At 35.7% G+C, this 21,682-nt stretch overlaps 1 protein-coding gene across 3 annotated transcripts in view; it reads right to left on the bottom strand.

Annotated features, from left to right (window-relative positions):
- tead1a (TEA domain family member 1a) overlaps nt 1-21,682 on the bottom strand; it is a 40,258-nt gene that overhangs the window by 1,991 nt on the left and 16,585 nt on the right. For all 3 annotated transcript variants that reach the window (XM_077210613.1, XM_077210611.1, XM_077210612.1), the window contains 9 exons: nt 12,480-12,544; nt 11,957-12,019; nt 9,099-9,233; nt 8,921-8,961; nt 8,727-8,782; nt 7,666-7,790; nt 6,033-6,206; nt 2,345-2,485; nt 71-223 (listed from right to left, as the gene is read on the bottom strand). In XM_077210613.1, the coding sequence (XP_077066728.1) occupies nt 71-223; nt 2,345-2,485; nt 6,033-6,206; nt 7,666-7,790; nt 8,727-8,782; nt 8,921-8,961; nt 9,099-9,233; nt 11,957-12,019; nt 12,480-12,544 (953 nt within the window). The remainder of the gene's footprint in view (nt 1-70; nt 224-2,344; nt 2,486-6,032; nt 6,207-7,665; nt 7,791-8,726; nt 8,783-8,920; nt 8,962-9,098; nt 9,234-11,956; nt 12,020-12,479; nt 12,545-21,682) is intronic.

Below are 21,682 nucleotides of genomic sequence, written 5' to 3'. Positions count from 1 at the left end.
TTGACACTGACTACGGTATATACACGTGTGGATTTAGATAACAGAATGACATGGGAATTGTAGGACATACCAAGAGGATGGTGAAGTTTTCTAGTACGCTGTTCATCATGTACTTCTCAGGCAGGTGCTTGAGCTTATGGATGAAGTTGATCATGTATTCACACATGGGAGACCGGCTGATCTTGTACACAAAACGTCCGTTCTCAAACCGAGCATACTCCGTCTACCAGAACAGACAAATAAATAAGATATCTTAGTCAATTAATTAAATTAATTCATACAGTTTATATATATATATATACACTCACCTAAAGGATTATTAGGAACACCATACTAATACTTTGTTTGACCCCCTTTCGCCTTCAGAACTGCCTTAATTCTACGTGGCATTGATTCAACAATGTGATGAAAGCATTCTTTAGAAATGTTGGCCCATATTGATAGGATAGCATCTTGCAGTTGATGGAGATTTGTGGGGTGCACATCCAGGGCACGAAGCTCCCGTTCCACCACATCCCAAAGATACTCTATTGGGTTGAGATTTGGTGACTGTGGGGGCCATTTTAGTACAGTGAACTCATTGTCATGTTCAAGAAACCAATTTGAAATGGTTCAAGCTTTGTGACATGGTGCATTATCCTGCTGGAAGTAGCCATCAGAGGATGGGTACATGGTGGCCACAAAGGGATGGACATGGTCAGAAACAATGCTCAGGTAGGCCGTGGCATTTAAACGATGCGCAATTGGCACTAAGGGGCCTAAAGTGTGCCAAGAAAACATCCCCCACACCATTACACCACCACCAGCAGCCTGCACAGGGGTAACAAGGCATGATGGATCCATGTTCTCATTCTGGTTACGCCAAATTCTGACTCTACCATCTGAATGTCTCAACAGAAATCGAGACTCATCAGGCCAGGCAACATTTTTCAGTCTTCAACTGTCCAATTTTGGTGAGCTCTTGCAAATTGTAGCCTCTTTTTGCTATTTGTAGTGAAGAAGAGTGGTACCCGGTGGGGTCTTCTGCTGTTGTAGCCCATCCGCCTCAAGGTTGTGCGTCTTGTGGCTTCACAAATGCTTTGCTGCATACCTCGGTTGTCACGAGTGGTTATTTCAGTCAAAGTTGCTCTTCTATCAGCTTGAATCAGTCGGCCCATTCTCCTCTGACCCCTAGCATCAACAAGGCATTTTCGCCCACAGGACTGCCGCATACTGGATGATTTTCACTTTTCACACCATTCTTTGTAAACCCTAGAAATGGTTGTGTGTGAAAATCCCAGTAACTGAGCAGATTGTGAAATACTCAGACCGGCCCGTCTGGCACCAACCACCATGCCACGCTCAAAATTGCTTAAATCACCTTTCTTTCCCATTCTGACATTCAGTTTGGAGTTCAGGAGATTGTCTTGACCAGGACCACTACCCCTAAATGCATTGAAGCAACTGCCATGTGATTGGTTGATTAGATAATTGCATTAGTGAGAAATTGAACAGGTGTTCCTAATAATCCTTTAGGTGAGTGTATATATATATATATATATATATATATATATATATATATATATATATATATATATATATATATATATATATAATTTTACACACATGATTTTAAATATTTCAATTTTACAAATAAAATTTTACTTAATTGAACTTTTAAAAAAAGTAAAGAAAACAAACAAATATAATTCTTGTTATAATTGTATATAAAACACTATAATATATATTACATTTTACATGTTTATATGAAATATTACATATAAAATGAAATATTAACTTAACTTTAAATTATATTAAAACACATATGTATATATATATGTATATAAAAATACATATATACAATTTTACACATATGATTTTAAAAATGTCAGTATTACAAATAAAATGTAATATTAACAACTTGAATTTTAAAAAAACAACAAATAAAATTCATATAATTGTATTTAAAAATACATATTATAAAATTAAATATAAACATACATTTTGCATGTATATACAATTTTATATATATTACAAGATTACAAATAAAATTGAATATTTATTAACTGAACTTTAAAAATTGTAATTGTGTATATAAAAAGGCCTAATATAAAATTATAGTTAAACATATAAAATAAAAAAAAAATAAAAAAAATAAAAAATAATATATATATATATATATATATATATATATATATATATATATATATATATATTAATATGACCAAAAACAAGCGAAATAAACAAAACATATGTATAGTAGCCTACATTTTGAGTTTACTTTTGCTAGGATACGCTTTGACATTTACAAACATCTTTTTACTCCTTTATTTATCATATTCATTTAATATTCATTAGCACTCACCTCAACTTTTTCCACCACTTGTTTCCCGAAGGAGCAGACCTTTGTGGAGCAGGTAATGGTCATGTTCTCTGAGCTCTCGTACTGACTGGTCACGCCGTAGAAAGCCCCAGAATCCTCCTGGATGTTGCAGTTCAGGTCGGCCTGGGGACGCACCAGATAACAGCTCAGTGACGGATGGAGAGAAAACATTGACAAACGCCACTTCGACCGCAGGGTTTGCATACAGGTGGGCAAATAAATGAGTAATTTATCAGACGCTAAAAAAATAAAGTTGCTTTATGTCAACAGTAAACTCTTTGGTTACTTTAAACAGTGATTCTAGGTGTCTGTGGCCTTGATAAACTTGACAGAAGGCTCTATTCACAGAGTCTTATTTACAGCTGCATGTAATGAAACTTCAACAATTTGTCTAATAAGTCTGTTTTAAAAACATTGAGTGTATCAAATGTTGTTGAAAGAACATAATGAAAAAAATCTTTTGTAGAGTCTCAGATATTTCAAGGTTAGGTTATAAAACATGATTTATAATGCCACAATTGTGTAGAGATAAATAAATAAGAACACTCAATTCATTTCAGTTGCTGTCCTAAAAACACCCATTAGTAAAAGATAAACCAGGCATGTTTTGGCCAGCACAAACCACCATCCGAAAACTATATCCGATGTAAGAGTGTAATAAGTGTTATCCTTTAGTTCTTTACTTCAGTCTGTCCAGGATGAGGCCGTCATGCGCTTGCACCTGTCGCTCCGAGCACCAGGTGTTCAAATAAAGGCTCCCTATCAAACCCAGCATCAGCAGTATTAAAGGACAGAGCGCGCTGTGTTTCACAGGGATTAAACACACCACTGCTGGCTTTAACACAGCACTTTAATCAAACGCCAACGTGCTGAACCTATTCAGCTGCCTCAATTCAAACTGTTGCAGGTCACTGGTGCTTTCTCAACGGCTGATATAATGCTGATGTATGGTGGATTCTTTAACTGTGGGTGCTTTTATGGCACATGAGTTTATTTTTAATAAAGCAAATAAAAAAAAAACTTTTTTATTGATGTCTGATTTTATTGTTTTACATTTTATCCCATACCCAGACTTTCATTCTTAAACTAAAAAAAAGCCATCACAAAAAAAAATCATGTTTAATGTTTATTTTAGAACTAAAGTTACATTTTTGTTATATAAAACTTATTAAGCTAAAACTGCCCATACTCAAAGTATTTAATAGTTATTCAATACATTATTATAAGAATTACTCTTACCCAGGGCCAGAATTTCATTTATTCTTTAACCATAAAAAGCCATCATGAAAAATGATTTATTATCTTTAAAAGTTAATTTTAGAATTTGTTACATTTTTGTTATATAAAACATATTAATTTAAAATTGCCCACTCAAAGTATTTATTATTATTCAAATTAGGTTTTTATATTGACAATGATATCTTTTAATACAAAAAATGTTTATATTAAAAAAGAGCAAAAAGTGAAATTAACTGAATTATAATTTATTATAAGTACCCTTATTCCAGATCTTAAAAAGCCATAACACAAAAATTATTATTATTATTATTAAATTGCCCATATACACACAAGGTATTCATTAGTTAGGTTTTTATATTGACAATATCTTTTAATATGAAAATTATTTACATTACAGCTAAAAGTGAAAATAAAATGTGCACAAAAATGCTGAAACTAATTATGATTATAACAATTATTTACTTTTTTCCCCACATTTATTTATAAATATATTCACTATATATATATATATATATATATATATATATATATATATATATATATATATATATTATATATTGCCAGAATTAATGGCACCCCATGGAAATATGATCAAAGATGGCTGTGAAAATAAATCTGCATTGTTTATCCTTTTGATCTTTCATTCAAAAATTTCACAAAACTCGAACCTTTCATTGAAGTAAAAGAACTGAAATTGGGGGGGAAATCACATTATGAAATAAATGTTTTTCTCCAAAACACTTTGGCCACAATTATAGATAAATTATAGATAAATTATATATTAATATACTTTTTTATGAGTCAAATATCTCTGAAGTATATTTTCATAAATATTAAAAAAAATTATCACACCAAGGTGACTAAACATGAAATTGTCTAGCTATGTTTGTTTCACAGGAGTAGAAATATGAGGACACTCAAAGGCCAAATTCCCTTAATCATCCATCACAATGAGTAAAACCAAAGAATATAGTTCTGGTGCGCAGCAAAAAATTGTTGACCTTTGCAAAATAAAAAGTGGCTGTAAGAAAATAGCTAAAGATTTGAAAATCCCCATTTTGACCATCAGGGCAATAATTAAGAAATTCCAATCAACTAAAGATGTTACGATTCTGCCAGGAAGAGGATGTGTGTCTATATTGTCTTACTGCACTGTGAGGAGGAGAGTTTGAGTGGCCAAAGACTCTCCAAGGATCACAGATGGAGAATTGCAGAGATTACTTGAATCTTGGGGGTCAAAAAGTCTTAAAAAAAAAATCAAACAACCCCTACATCACCACATGTTGTTTGGGAGGGTTTCAAGAAAAACCCTCGTCGCTCGTCCAAAAACAAACTCCAGCATATTCAGTTGTCAGACACGACTGGATCTTCAAAAGGGACTGGATTCTATGGTCAGATGAAACTAAAAAAAACGCTTTTTGGCAGCAAACCCACCAGATGTGTTTGGTGCAAACAGGGATGAAAAGTACCCCATGCCTACGGTTAAATATACTGCTGGATCTTATATGTTGTGGGCCTATTTTTTTGCTGGAGGTCCTGGACATCTTGTTCAGATACATGGTATCATGTATTCCAGCGAATACCAACAGATAAAAAATCAAAAACTTGACTGCGTCTGCTAGAAATCTTATAATGGGCCGTGGTTGGATCTTCCATCAGGGCAACGGTCCAAAACAAAAATCTGTCACTGAGCACAAAATGAAGCTTCTGCCATGTCATGTTCCCAGTCCCCTAAACTGAACCTTATAGAAAATGAACTGAAGTGAACTGAAGAGAAGAAGCACCAACATGAACTTGTGAATCTGCAGGATCTGGAGAGACTGTATGGAGGAATGGTCTCTGATCTCTTGCCAGGTGTTCTCCAAACTCATCAGGCATTATAGGAGAAAACTCAAAGCTGTTATCTTGCCAAAAAGAGGTTGCAAAAAGGCAATAATTAATAAAAGGGTGCCAGTAATTATGACCAACGTGTTTTGGAGAAAAACATTTATTTCATAATGTGATTTCCCCCCCACTTTTAATTAATTTACTTCAGTAAAAGGTTGGAGTTTTGCCAATTTTTTGAATGAAAGATCAAAAGGATAAACAAGGCAGATTTATTTTTACAGCCATCTTTGATCATATTTACCAGGGGTGCCAATAATTCTGACCACAATATATTCACTATATATTAATCACTGTAATGGAACAGCATCTATAACACCATTGTTTAAATTATAGAAAAAATATATATATTTTAAGGATTGTCTCATTATTACATGTGTTGCTGGACATTTTTATTGGATTGAGAAGTGAAGTAGCAGATAAAATGATGTGGGGAAAAAAATAAGAAAATGGTTTTGGAAAATGATTTGAACAGAATTTGTATTGTTAGTATGAGCAGCACAGCATTTGCGCTAACAGCTAGGACCGACTCCTTAAATTGACTCACCCAGAACTTGACCAGGAAGAAGGCGTTCTGAGGTCCTTTTCCAAACAGCTCCTTCAGCCCACCCTTCTTCTCAGGGAATTTGTCGTAGATTTGACGTATGTCCACTGTCTCCAGAAGCGCATCGTTGTACGAGTAACTCGTCTGGCCGATGTGCACAAACAGATGCTTGTTGTACTGCACAAAGTTGGAAATTAGATCAATGCAACATATACACTAACATACTTTGTTGTCGAAGCAACAAGATTTTTTATAGTTTATAGTTTTCAATGAGTTAAAATGCTATTCCCAAATGTTGTTTGTGTCAGTAAGAAAGCATTTGTGAAGTTGTTTCAGGTTCTGCTGAATGTTTTTGTGGCTGGACGACTGTATTGAGAACACGACCGGTTCTGCGTATAACGCATGATTAATAGCTGCTGTCACGCACACCACAGGGACAAGCATTTCATACAGATGCTGCCAACATGATAGATAACTCAGGTCTGCTTTAACACGGACACAAGACATTTTGATAACCTGTAGGTCACAAGAAGTTCTTCCCAGGTCTCACTTTTAATCTACACATACTGTTTTGTCTTCATAGTCTTTGACTGCAGTCAGATCAGTGCTTAAATAGGACATTCAGCATCGGTCAGCTGATCTAAAGACACTTTTGGAGGACTACTAGATCATGATATCCAGGCTTGCAGCTGTCCGTGGATTCAGATTTCTTTAAAGCATCGCACAAGCTTGCTGATCCAAGGCTGAATGCAAACTCAATACTTTCACCAAGTTATGTCATTCTTATATTATGATTTAATTTGATAAACAATTCTACCACTAAGTAATGTACTACTGTATTTATATTCTCATATTATATTATAATTATATTATGATATTTTATTCAGTAGTTTATTTCTTGGATGTGTAACTAGTTGTTGAATACACACGCTCATACGCATAATGCAACATTTCTAAAGTAAGAAATTTATAATAAATGAATATAGTAAACATTACATTATATTAAATATTAAAGTAAATTATATAATATTATATTATATATTACCACCAAGGACATGCAAATAAATGAATGCAATACTACTAAAATCCATCATTGCATTCATGCTAAAAGTATCTTTAATCAAAATAAATGAATAAATTTCACATTACTCATCTGGTGAAAAGAGTATTTAAGCAAAACATTTAATACATAAATATACTAAATATTACATATTTTTGTAATATTTACTATAATATTATTTAATTATAGATTTCTTACTTTAGAAATGTTGCATTATGCTTATGAGCATGTGTATTCAACAACTAGTTACACTTCCAAGAAATAAAAATACTGAATAAAATAGTCTTTTAAAAATATTTTTTCAGCTATAAACCATAAACATCCTTTTATAATAATTCTGCTGAATATATATGTTTTATATTTATTACATTACACAATGCGTAACAGATGATAAAAATTGCAGAGCTGCAAAAGTCATCATTTAATGGTGTTTGTTGTGTGATGTTGATTTGATCTCTACATGTTAAAGATGTAGATCTTCAGTGCTGAAGAAGTAAAGCCGCAGTATTTTTGAGGCTGGTAAAGCAGGTCAAGGCTGCTCTTCTGCAGTAATTCTGGGTATGTGTGCTGACTCACTGAATCTGGGTCCCGCTGATGCTCCAGGAAGGAGGAGAACTCCACCAGCCGCAGTTTAGAGGTGCCGATCGAGCGCCCGTGCCACACCGGCACTGCAGCTGTGAGAGCTGTGGGGGACTCGTACGCTACACACACACACAGCACACATCAGTGATGGATTAAAGAAATAAGACCAGAGCCGTTAAAGGGATAGTTCACCAAAAAATGAAAAGTCTGTCATCATTTACTCACCTTCAAGTTGTTCAAAACCTGGATGAGTTTTTTCTGCTGCTGAACACAAAAGAAGATGTTCTGAAGAATGTCGGTAACTAAACAGTTGATGGGCCCCATTGACTTCCATAGTATTTTATTTGTCCTACTATGTGGCCCATCAACTGTTTGGTTACCCATATTCCTCAAAGTATCTTCTTCTGTGTTCAGCAGAAGAAAGAAACTTATAAAGGTTTGGAACAACTTGAGAGTGAGTAAATGATGACAGAATTTTCATTTTTGGGTGAACTGTCCCTTTAAGAGTGACTTAACTATAATAAATATACTAGATTTTTTTAAATTAATCAATCTTCTTACAGTAAATCATTTAATTACATTGTTTTAATATGATAGTATACATATAATTGATATATTTACATGTATTACAATTAAAGCGAAATATAGAATAATGTAAATATAATTTTTATATATAAATATTACATAGAAAATAACTTATATTATACATTAATAATATTAATAAAGTTTTAATAATAAACAATTCTTCAACCAAGTAATGTAATTCTCATATCATAGTATAAATATATATTTTATCTATATTATATACGCTAAATTATATTATACATTGAAAATACAATTCTGAAACACATTTATATTATAAATTAATAAAATGATTAATGTAATAAACAATAAATTAATAAAAACATTCACAGTAACAAAGCTGTTTTGCCAAAAGCAAAAGCTTTGAGTGGCTCATCAACTCAAATAGAAGAACCAGATTGATCGTTGTTGAAAATATACAAAATCTAAGTAGGTATGCCAACTAAATGTCTGTTAATGGTGGATGTACAAACCTGCAATAGCTGTGGCCGTCTGGATGGGGTAATTCTGCTGTGAGAACGGCTTTATACTGGAACAAGAGAGTTCATTATTACAAGGTGTCATTCTGTTGTTTGCAACAAGTTGTTTATTAGTTTATAATACATTATTTTACTAGGTACAAATTTAGACATGTGTAACTAAATTAGTTTAAGTTCTATATACTCACTCTTGTGAGGAACCAGGCTGTCCTGTTGGCACCTGCCAAATCTAGAAAGGGAGCAAAAGTAACACTCATTCACAAATGTACTGCAGTGCTAGAGTGACACGAAACGCATTGATATATTCTTTTGCTTGTCCTTTAAATGTTCACTAATGGCTTTAAAGTGGGCTGGGGCATCTCTTACCCCTGTGGACCCAGGTAAGGTGGCCCGTGGGAGTCCCGCGAGCCCCAGCCGGCTGTGGATGGCCGTGGCCGAGACGATCTGTGCTGAAGACATGGCTGCCATCCTGCTGATCGCATCATTCTTCACGCTCTGGTCCTTCAACGACACACATCACAGAGAACCTTCAGCTCCTGTATTTATGACTTACAGGCAGAAGGTCTCATCATTTCTTCAAATGAATTTGTCTTAAGACCTGACGGCGTGAAATAGTAGGTAAGGCCCATTTAAACTACTCTACAGAAGCATGATTCTTTAAACAAGCTAAATGGGAAATTTGTTTTGCGATTGACCTTTGAATCTGAAAATTAATTAACTTTTTATATAAAACATAGCCTTATATAAGCGCCTAGTAATGCATAGCAGAGGTAAATTGTATGCGAGGAACTCAATGCTGTAAAACAAAGGACACTATATTAAATTCCGCTTTCTGAATCACAGATATGTGATTCACTGTAAATGTACAGTAAGACCAGCAATATGCCCTCAAATGTTCTCGTAACTAGTAATCAGAGTTGTTAAGAGTTTCTGAGCTCCCATCAATTAACTATGTGGTAAAGTTTTGACTTTATGCATGCTGTTGCACCATTTGGTGAAGTCTGTTGATAGACTTGTTATGTGGCTTGCGTTACTCATTTGGAGAATGCGAGCTCTGTTTTTGTCAGCTGCAGTGCATGAAAGCGGCAGTCAGTACTAGTGTCTGATCAATGGGTTTCATTCTGGTCAAGCATGCTGTCAAGTACTGGAGTGCATACGCTCAAAGAAGAGCCTTTTGTATAATTTTGTATAACCGATCCTATTCCCCCCTTTTCTCCCTTCTGGTTACTGTCCACTGTATCAGGCTTATAAAGAAGGCAAAAGACTAATCAGAAGTTTTACCTTATTAACTGCAGGTTTAGTGTTGTTCATATTAAAGTCAGCATGAAATCCCTCCCTCTTGCAGTGACATCTCTTCTCTGTTTACTGGCGCGAGGGCGGGACAACCCGTCAATCACATGAGATCTACCAATAGCAAACCGCAACTATCCAATCAATTCCTGATGGACAAAATCAAGTCTCGTCCTACATTGTTTTTTGTTTCACTCGGATATACATCAAAGCAGGGCAGAAAAAACTAGCACAACTTCCGTTTCATGCCGACTTTAAGTACTGTCGGTATGAAGTACTAAAAACAGTGGTCAAGTCAGCAATATTTAGGTCTACAATGTATGAAAATGGCTTTGAGCTGTATAACCTTTATCATTCTGCAGTAGACAATGTTAGAACACTTAAACTTGTCAAAGTGTATTCATACAAGCAAATGATGTTGACGGCAGACCGAGTCTGAACTGTCATTTGCTGTTTAACCACCAGATGCCACAGCTGCTCAAAAGCGTGATCCTTTGACACCCCTCCTCCTTTACAGGTCAGACAAGCACAACATCAGCCAACATGCCACTATGCATTATGTTGTAAATGGTACAAAGAAAAATTCGTATTAGTTATTTTAATATAACTGTGTATATGCGGTCAGTAATGATTCTTCAAGCAAAGACACAGTAACAATAAAAACATGTATAATGCTACAAAAGATTTCTATTTCAAAGGAATGCTGTTCTTTGTTTCCACAAAAATATTAAGCAGCACAACTGTTTTCAACATTGATAATATAATAAATGTTTCTTGAGCATCGAATCAGGATATTAGAATGATTTCTGAAGGATCGTGTGACACTGAAGACTGGAGTAATGATGCTGAAAATTTCGCTTTATATCACAGGAATAAAGTATATTTTATAATATAGGAAACAGTTATTTTATATTTTAATAATATTAAACAGTTTTACTGATTTTACTGAGTCTTGATCAAATGCAACTTTGGTGAGCATAAGACACTTGAATGTTGAATTTTTTAAAACAAAAATGTTTTAATATTTTATTGAAAAATTAATTTTATACATAATTTTACATAATATATAATTTTTTGAATAATTTAATACATTTTTTTTTAAAATATTTTACTAATTATAAATATTTATTGTCAAATAATTTAACATTAGCCTATCACTGGCCTACAACCCACAGTAATCCTTATTAAAATTTTTTTTTAATGGTTGATTTAAAAAGAATTTTTTTACTAAATTACTATTTAAAATGCGATTTGAATTAAATGGTTGAGGCATTTCACAATATGAATGTATTTTTGATCAAACAAATGTTGTTTTGGTAAGAATAGAGAAAAAAAAACAATTATTGAAAAACTCATTATCTATATGCATAATATATCATTATTTTTAACCATTTAATAATATGATTTAAAAAAAAAATATTTAAGGCTAAACAATGCCAGTGACGTGAAACTATGCATAGACTATTCAATCTGGAAATTGTGGATTAGATTGGATAGTTACTCATATATTGTAACATGCATAAATAATATCTTAACATCTAAAGAGGGCATGTCTGCCTTTGAGTTTCATGCGGCTTTTCAAATCATGCGCTTGTCCTTGAACAACTTTGCTCAAGCCAAGTATATCACACATTATCACACATTTTTCAGTGTGTATGCAACGCCTGGCAAAATGCAGTTTCTTCTAAAACAAACACTTTTGCACGAAACAGGAAGGAAACGGACAAACATGCAGAAGAAAAGAAGTTAGCCAGTCGACTGCATACTAAGCAGGGCAGTCACAAGCAGGAAATCTAGGTTACAGACAGCCAAACAGCAGGGCACCCATACACACACACACACAAACACACACACACTGTTCAGTACGGATATGGCCTGAGAGAATACACATATACACACACAGACTGTGTCAAACACAAGATGTAGGCATGTACCTTTAGCTTGGAGTGAAATTCTCTGGATTTCCGCCGGGCAAGAACCTGGATATGACTGGAGACCTGGTCACACACACACACACAAACACAAAAGGAGCATTTTGTAACCATGGAGATGAAAGGTTCCCTGCCATTAGCCATAAAAAACATGTACTTTAATTACAAACAGAACATCTAATACAACCTTGCACATCATTTGTTCAGGAACCAGGAAGAAGCATGCGAGCAGCTATTTAATTAGTTCAGAATTCAGTTTTTAAGTCAAACTGACTTTACAGTAAAATTGTAAAGATTTGTAGTGAACTGAGAGCACAAAGCAACAGGTGTCCGCTCGCTGAAGAACGCTTCGGTAACTAAGGAAGGCAGTAAGCCAGCGAGACCACGTTTGGTTGAAGCTATAAACAAAGCCTGGCTTGTCATTGTCACTGTTGTGAATATACTGGAGGTAAACTGTAGATCAGCCTCGGTAACCAACATCATTTTTTTTCATGTCATGCTTAGAATTTGAAGCAGCTCCACTAACCTGCTTTCTCGTCCGTGTTTTTCCCGTTCTGAGTTTGATGTATCTGGCAATTAATTCGTTACGACCTGTAAGAGAAAACAAAGAAATGCTTGTTTATGGAAAACAAAATTATATGTAGTCAATACTTATATTTTAAAGAAATTATTTCAGTGACTTCTCTTTGATTCATAGATATAGGTGAATACATGAACAATTAGACTATTACTCAACACAAACTGTCTTTCAAACAATTAAAGATTTTAATTTTGCATATTTAATTATCACATATATAATTAATCGCAATTAATGGCATATATCAAATGAATAAATATGGTCTTTGAATTTACAATATTGTGGCAGTCGAATAAATCATTCAATAGATTACAAGAATCAATATATTGTTTATTTTTATATTAAAAATTTGCTAGTCACTGGCTTACAACCAACAGTAATCCATATAAAATAAAATAAAATAAAATAAAATAAGATAAAATAAAATAAAATAAAATATCAAACCCAACCGTTGGTTTAAAATTTTAGATTAAAAAAGTAAACCCAACAGTTGGGTTAGTCCATATTTGACCCAAACATTGGTTAAAACAACCCAGCATTTTTTTGATTTTTCACTGTATGGAAAAGAGCCACGTGAACCTTCTTCAAAACTTCTCCTTTTGTGTTTCACGGAAGACAGATGTCATTTGGGTTTGGAATGACATGAAGGTGAGTAAATAGTTTCATTTTTTGGGCAAACTGTTCATTTAAGGACAATATCTGACCGTTAGTTGGGGTATTTTCTCCAGCTAGCCTTTACCCAATGTGCTTGCAGTGTAATCTCTTCTAACCCAGACCTGGGCCTCCCTATTCTTCCAAACACAAACATTCGTGTACACACACACACACACACACACACACACACACACACACACACACACACACTCACACACTCACACACACACACACACACTTTACACTCACAATGCGGGCATTCATGCACACTCCGCTCTCAGATCAAAGACTCTCCAAACGGCCAGCTGTAAGCATGCTTACTGCTGCATAATTCATTCTTTTCAGTCACTTGAAAACATGCTCAGCTGGACTTGGCAAAACCCTGCAAAACAACCTCCAGAGAGACAGGGACAGAGAAAGAGAGCCTGTCGACGAATGTTGAGTTTTGAGAGTCTCCCCCGTGGAGTTCAGTAGACAAACCAAAGCATAAAACGATCAAATAGACCAGTTCACTCTCAACAAGAGATAAGATAAACAACACTATCAGTTCAGTAAATACTGAATGACAGCTGATTACAGTGTTTTTCAATTGCTAACAAGCATCAAACAACAAAACATCAACAATATGTGTAGTATAATGACGTGTGTGCAGAATTGGAGCTGTGTAAGGAGGAATTTCTGTGTGGAGTTTGCATTAACTCTCCGTGTTGGCGTTGGTTTCCTCTGGGTTTACCCCAGTAAGTTTGCCCATAGGTGTGAGTGTGAATATGCATGTGTGTGCGTGTGTGTGTGTGATGGACCGGCCGTCTGTCTTAAGGTCTTTTCCTGCCTCCGTCCCGAGACACTGGAAAAAGCTCCAACCTCCCCACGACAGGACAAGCATTTCGGAAAATGTATGGAATATATGGAAGGATGGAAGGATGGACAATACTGTAAGGGTTCTAGTCTTCCCTCTCTCTGCCACTCTTCTTTCCCCATCAATGTGTCTTCCTTGATCCATATTCCCCCAAAAAAATCATTCCGGAGCCATCCCGATTCACCAAAAGATGACTAAAAAAAATGTACTACTGTAATAGAGACTAAAAATAAGATCCAATTGCAATTATTTGTTTTTGTAATAATTATTAATTAATTGTATTGTTTTTGTATGGGCTTTTATCAGTTTTGAAAGCATTGTGTTTAGATTTTTAAAAATGCGCTGTAAATATATAATGTTTTGCAAATGGTGAAGTATGAATGACAAAAATGTTCATGGATTTTGAAAAATGTGGTCATTGAATGCTTTTTTTTTGGTAAAAGCAATGAAAATTATTCAAAGTTTGGTCCACATAGACTTCTGTTTTACTAAATGTGTGAAGATTTTTGAAAATGTGGCGTCAGTATTGAACAATTCTTGTTAGCAATTGAAAAAAAAAAAGCACTAGTACAGGGATAACATAATAATAAAGAAAAGAAATATATAAATATAACGTTTCATTTATATATAGTTATATAGAATATAATTTATATATATATTTTACTAAATGTTTATGTACATATATATACATATTTATAAAAAATATATACAAATGTATTTTATTAATATATAATATGAATATGTATGAATATTAATTATATATTATATTTATAATTTAATTTAATTATAATACATACATTATAATAAATAACATACATATACATTCAGACATTTTTATTTATATATTACATTATATATTACTAATATATTTATATTGAATTAATTATAGAAATATATATTTAAAAAAAGTATTTATATATTTTTTAATTCGATATAGTACTTATGTTAATTACTTATGTAATAAAATCACTATTATATGAATTATACATAATTAAATTATAAATTTTATTTATGCTGATGATCCTGAATCTTCTGATGACTCAGCAATGTCAGGCAACACTAAGTGAAGTGTTTTTTTTTTATTCATTCAGGTTTGGTAATGACTTACTCAACACTGAGCCTTAAAAGTGAGTGATTACAAAAATGTTAAAAGCAAACACGACTGAGAAACACTTATAGTTGAACAGAGGGACTAGAATTAGCTGTAAAAAAAAAAAAAACAGTGATGGGGTCTGACGGCATTCCTTTCTAATGGTGTTACAAAAGTATTGAAGTTATGCTGGTGGAGGTCCCATCACAAAAACCATTGAGGAAGTGGAGGGTTAAAGGTCATTAAATGACAATATTAGCTTGATCAGCAAGTAAAGCAGCCCTGAGGAACACCCACTGTTTGCAATTAAAAGCGAGCTGATAAATGGACGTCACATTGACGCAGGGTTAACCTCAGCGTTTCTTCTAAGGGGAAAGATGGCGCCAAAAATGTGTCTCGTCAATCATTGTGCATTGACAGCTTACTCTACCATCCGTCTCTTCCACCAAACCTAGTAAAACGCCGTGATACATGCTGTAATATCCAAACCTGCGTGCTTTTCTCAGGTCTTTCACTTTCAGTAAAGCAACAGGTGCAATGCCTTTAAGGGATAGTTCACCAACAAAATAACATTTGCCATCATTTACTCACTCTCATTCCAAACCTGTATAACTGTATGTTACTTACACTTATATACTTCAGAAAACTTAGAATATAATGCATGAGTTATGATAGAGTCATTTTGCATCCTTTTTGAAGCTACAAAATTGCTCTTTTGTGTCCTGCAGGAAAAAAAGTTGGTTTGTAAAGTCATGAGGGAGAGTGAATGATGATTCGTCATTTACATGTAATCATGTTATTGTCCCTATAAGGTTGCGATATTACAGTAAAATCAGCTTTAGCTCTTTGCTAGTATGAACTACTTTTAGCTTACCGCTGAGCCAAATTATTCTTTCTTCTGCTTTCAGATGACACTAACTCTCCGTTCGGCGAGTGATGTCATTTCCTTGCTGAGTCAGTCTGTAGAGAGTTTAGACTGCATGGGTCACTGAAGAGAAAGGGTGATGTCAGAAGCTGAGAGCGAGCCTGACGCGTGGCTCACTTACTCTCTGTCTTTCTCTCTCTCACTCAATTTGATCATTTTGCTGTCATCTTGTCAACTCTCAGAAATGTGGTGAGATTGGATAAAATAATCCGGTTCTCCTCGCAAATCTTTGAAAAGCTTTGACCGTTTCAAATGACCCACAAGTATTGGGGTGTTGGCCCGTGGGTGTGACGGTGACGGGCCGGGTAGAAACCCCAAATCTTTGGGACAATGGCTCCGCTGCACTGCCAGTCCTGATGGATGACTCTGAGGACTCTCTGCCATTACAATCACAATGGCCTAAACTAACAATACAAAGACTTTCTGTAGGAGGTCCATGAATAAGGAATGACGGGTCTAACCTGAGACTGCAATATTCATGGCTGATTTCCACGGGAATTACAGACATCAACAATTTACCTGTTGGTTTACATTACATCTTAAGCAACAGTAATAAAAAAAACAGAATCGAACGATAGATATAATAATAATATTAATGTAATATTTGTCATTTAAAAAAAAATTAAAATCTGAAATCTGACTTGAAATAAATAAAAGCATAAATTAATTAATTTTGTATGAAATTGCAACAGCAATAAAAAAACCAGAATCAAATGATAGACATAATAATAATATTATAATGTAGTATTTGTCATTTAAAAAATGTTAAAATCTAAAATATGACTTGAAATAAATAAAAGCATACATTAATTAATTTTGCATTAAATTTTGAAAAGTATTTGTAATGCATGTTAAGTTTCTAATGTATGTTAAGTTTATAATGTATGACACACACACACACACACACACACACACACACACACACACACACACACACACACACACACACACACACACACACACACACACACACACACACACACACACACACACACACACACAGGTTAAAAGTTCAGGTTGAGTTTTGTTAAAGATTATAATAATAATAAAAACAACAATAACAATAATAGTTGATTGAAATAAACAAATTTGAAATAAAACAATACAATTATAATACAATATATTTAAATGTATGTCATACAAATAATTATATAAATATTTCTAATATAAATATATTATTATAATAATAATTATTTAATATTTAATTATAAATATAATTTATAAATAAATATGGTTAAGCTCATATTTATTTAATTACTATTATATATGGAAATACAATTGAAAAAAAAAAGAATGTGACGGAACTATGCATCATAAAATGTCAAAATATTGTTTTATTTGATCATTTCTGTAAAAAAGTCCATCTCAAAAAAAACACCTCGGACATTTAAATTCAGAGAACTACTTCAATGTTTGCACTTTACTCTAAGGTTGGAAAGAACTGAACTAAAATCTGCCTTTCAGAACAAATTCGATCAAAGCCATTCGATCAAGTTTAATTGTGATAAATCCAGGTACTCTGACTTGATTGACACTGGTCCAATCACACTAACAGACTAATGATCTACCTGCTTATTTAGCGCACAAGCATGCATAGTGAGGAACGACAAAATGCCATATGGATACATGTAAAGGTCAGCCTCCAAAAGCAGATGGTGGTCTGAACAATCCCCTCTCTGGGAGTCAGTCAGCTTAGACTGATATGATCTACAGGCTCAATGCAGGTGTTTCCCTGAGAGCAGGACCGAGGGGTGCGGCCAGCTTTTCCCCTGCCAGATAAAGCCATTCACACACACACACACGCTTATGTGCACACACATGCCTGCTACCATCTGATTAGAGTTAGCCAGCTGTCCTCTGTGACGGGTAGAGCCCGTAACACGATGACACCCCTCTGTCCGCAAATCATTTTCAGAGGGAGGGTCTGAGAGGAAATTCAAGGCCAGATGGCAAGAGACCGTGACGGACAGTCTTTTCTTTTCCAGTGGACACAACCCCAACCCCACCCCCCCATACACACACACCCCTCATCCCGCCAAATCTGCTATGATTATTTAGTAAAACCAAATCTGATAGGAAAGTCATGGACATGATCAGCTGGACCAAATTTGTACCTGATAAACTCAAATATATAGCCTGAAATCCAGTCCTGCCCTGAATTCATTCTCTTTAAATGTGGTTTCACTCAGAAATACTAGACGTTCTAAATGTAAAATGGGCTCTGAATGCATTTCACGGTCAAACAAAAGGAAGCACAGGAATTAAGGAACCGTTTCTACTGTCTCTGCTAGTCTGGAGTCACATTAAACCACTCACTGCAGTACGTTTGATGTTAAAAGCCCTGAAAGTGTGTACATGTACAACAGTCTGGTACTGAAAGAGCTCTAGAACGCTGAAAGCTTCTCTGCCTGCGATAGCGAAGCCAAACTGGAAACAGAGTGGAAGGAGTCGGTTTGGAGCTGTTTTCTTTAATGGGAGCAATTAAGCATGCTTCCTCTGTCTGTCTGTCTGTGTGTGTGTGTGTGTGTGTGTGTGTGTGTGTGTGTGTGTGTGTGTGTGTGTGTGTGTGTGTGTGTGTGTGTGTGTGTGTGTGTGTGTGTGTGTGCGTGCGTGCGTGCGTGCGTGCGTGCGTGCGTGCGTGCGTGCGTGCGTGCGTGCGTGCGTGCGTGTGTGTGTGTGTGTGTGTGTGTGTGTGCTAACATGGTACGCTGGCTGGAAACATCACACCAGCCTGCTGGAAATCACACATGAAAAATCCAAACAACCCCAAATGACCTCTCGGTCACTCACACTTTATTTCAACTCTTTCTCCATCATTTCATAAATCACTGTCTGCAAACTTTATGAAAGGAAAGCTAAAATTAAGTTTGTCTGTCTGCCAGGGTAAATTTGCCAACCAAATAACTTTTATGAAATGTATTTATCAGTCAAAATACGATTTCAAAATAAGTTTTCAATTATACTGTTTTTAATGAGCACTTTCGTATTTGCAGCAACATCACAAAACATTTTGGAGTTGAAGTCTTGCTCATGTGCAACTTTTTCCGCCCTCGCTGTACATGCTGCTGTTTTACAGTAACTGCCAATGAACAATAAAACCAGGGCTGCATGATTAACCAAAATAAAACCAGTATATAAATAAAATCACGACATATGCTGCATGTTTCACAGTGAAACGCTGCACTGTGTATATTTACATGCGAGGTGTGATACTGATAACATGATAGTGTTTTTAGTGTCTCAGAGTTTGCAGTAAATGCAGTAAAAACTGTCGGGCCCTCTTGAGGTGTCGTGGACTAGTCGACGAAACACTGAGGACGGAAGGTGCCCACTTGAAGACCCTAGAGATGTCCCCTACTCTGCTCAATCCAGACGGTTGTCATGAGGGGACCGCACTGTGAGAGGACCGCACTGTGGTTGCAGCCGTTGTGTGTGCAAATACACTGCAGCTATTAACACCAGACAGAAGGAGATTCACATCACCATTTGGAAAGAAACGTAAATGGATGGAGAAGCATAGGTTACTGTAAAGCTACGTCTTAGTTGGTGCTTATCTTCGCGAAAGCCGAGTACAAATCAGCATGAAGTTTTAACATCTACTCTTGTGGGAAATCATGAAGATCTGGATATGTCCAGTGACTGCGGTGAATAGTGCTGCTGGCAACCAGGGAAAGACCTTGTGACAGCCTGGAGAGACAGCTGACAGGAGGAAAGAGACCCCAATGGGGCTGGTAAGGGTTAGCTACCCTTGTCGGCAGTATCCAGCTCTGTGTTTACAGGATGCTGGAGACACCCGCCCAAGGCTTCTGAGAAATTAAATAGGAAAATACCCCTAGAGTATGCGAGAGCGGGGACGGAAGATGACTCAATGTTGGACAACATGGTTAATGACTTTGGAATGGAAACGGATATGAGTATGGAGAGTAATTCACAAAAGACTAGTTCAGGTTCTGCAGTTAGCAAAGTCATTGAACTCCAAGCTTGTTTCTGTGGCTTGAGCAAGGCGACAACGGTCAGGGGTTTGAAGATTCATCAAGGGAAAATGAAATGCTTGAGAGAGAAGGGACAAGGGCCTCGCATTGATCAGTACTTCTTACGAAGTCAGTCAAGTCAGTCGAATGAAATCCAGCAACAGGAAGCAAACCACAGATCGCAGGATATCAGCACCCCTGTCATAGAGGAGAGGAGGGTTTGCACAGTTAGTGATGAACACATTGATACTTGTGAACCCGGTCAGATTAACCAGCAAAAGAGAGAAAAGAACCTCAACGGGCATAGGCCTGGAGTTAGATGGCCAAGAGCTTGTGAGAAAACTGCATGGGACACGGTAAACACAGATCTATGCTTTGCATTGGATCTGTCCAAATGATTTCAGTTATTTCAAAGGTCTTTACAGCCTATAACAGCAGAAAAACAAAAACAGTACATTTGATCGCTTAGAAAGGGAATAGCACACCCCTCCTCAATAAAACGCACAATGTGAGGTGATATTCATGTTTTATATAGGTTTGAAAAAGTATGAGTGTATAGTTTTCCTTGTCTTAACTGACAACACAGACAAATAAATGAAAATTTTTTCAAAAATCGTTCACGCTTGAGAATTTCAGGGCAGAAAAGAATATAATACACTAATGAGGAAGTCAAGCTTCTTTACAACTGCCACCAAACAAAAATAGCATGCACTATAGGGCTCAGGGACTCTCTGTAACATGATATCGGTGTCTGTTTCAATCACTCATCCGTCTCAAACAGTTAAGAGGTGTGAGGCTGAAGCATGCTGTGACCTGTCTCCTAACTGGCTCTCGGTGAGGTAACATCCAGGCCTCTCACACCTATCAAAGCCAAATGAGAACATTAATGCGGTTCACACAGGACTCATATCTTGTGTCCATACGGTGTTCCGGGCATCAGTCCCACCTTGCATGAAGCCCCTTTTTCAAATTCACACACCATCCCTTGAGAAACATGATTAAACTCTGTACCTCTGGGAAACAGGCAAAATTACTCCTTGTCCCATTTTATGCAACACAAAAGAAGCAAAGTGCTGGTTTAGAGTGGGAATATACATAGTTCTTTGGTAGACCTTGAAAAGTAAAGGCTTTTTTTAAAAGCGGCCCACATCGAGGGATACAATACAGCTCTGAACACAAAAGCGATGTCCTGTGTGATTTTACAAACACTTCTTTCAGACAGCAACTGCCTCCCACCTGAATCCCTCCTTTTCCATCACACTACATCTCACATCGACAAGCTTCCTGTACCTTCATCATTATGTAAGGAAGTCTTTCTGTGTGACTCTAAACATACCCAAAGGTAGAGGTGTGGCGGGATTTTGTAAGGACTTAAAACATAATCGGCTATGTAAGTACAGCGAGTAAGCACTTATGGGTGTATTACACCATCTCGTTTTATCATTTTAAAATCATTTTAATAATGATTTTTAATCGCTAGGAGATCAAATCTAGCTGTTGAGCTGTGGTGGTGCTCACATGGGCAAAGTGAGTTTGAATCTGGCTCACAACATTTCTCGTTCCACAATTTACTCCTCTCTTTTCTAATCAACTTAAAGGGAAAGTTCACCCAAAAATGAAAATCACCCCATCATTTTCTCACCCTCAAGCCATCCA

The sequence above is a fragment of the Siphateles boraxobius genome, unplaced genomic scaffold, assembly GCF_051911475.1.
Source record: "Siphateles boraxobius isolate OS27281-9 unplaced genomic scaffold, OSU_SipBor_1 65, whole genome shotgun sequence".
NCBI classification, from domain to species: Eukaryota; Metazoa; Chordata; class Actinopteri; order Cypriniformes; family Leuciscidae; genus Siphateles; species Siphateles boraxobius.
The sequence above is the reverse complement of the archived record's forward strand: the minus strand, read 5'-3'. Positions and strand labels throughout refer to the sequence as shown.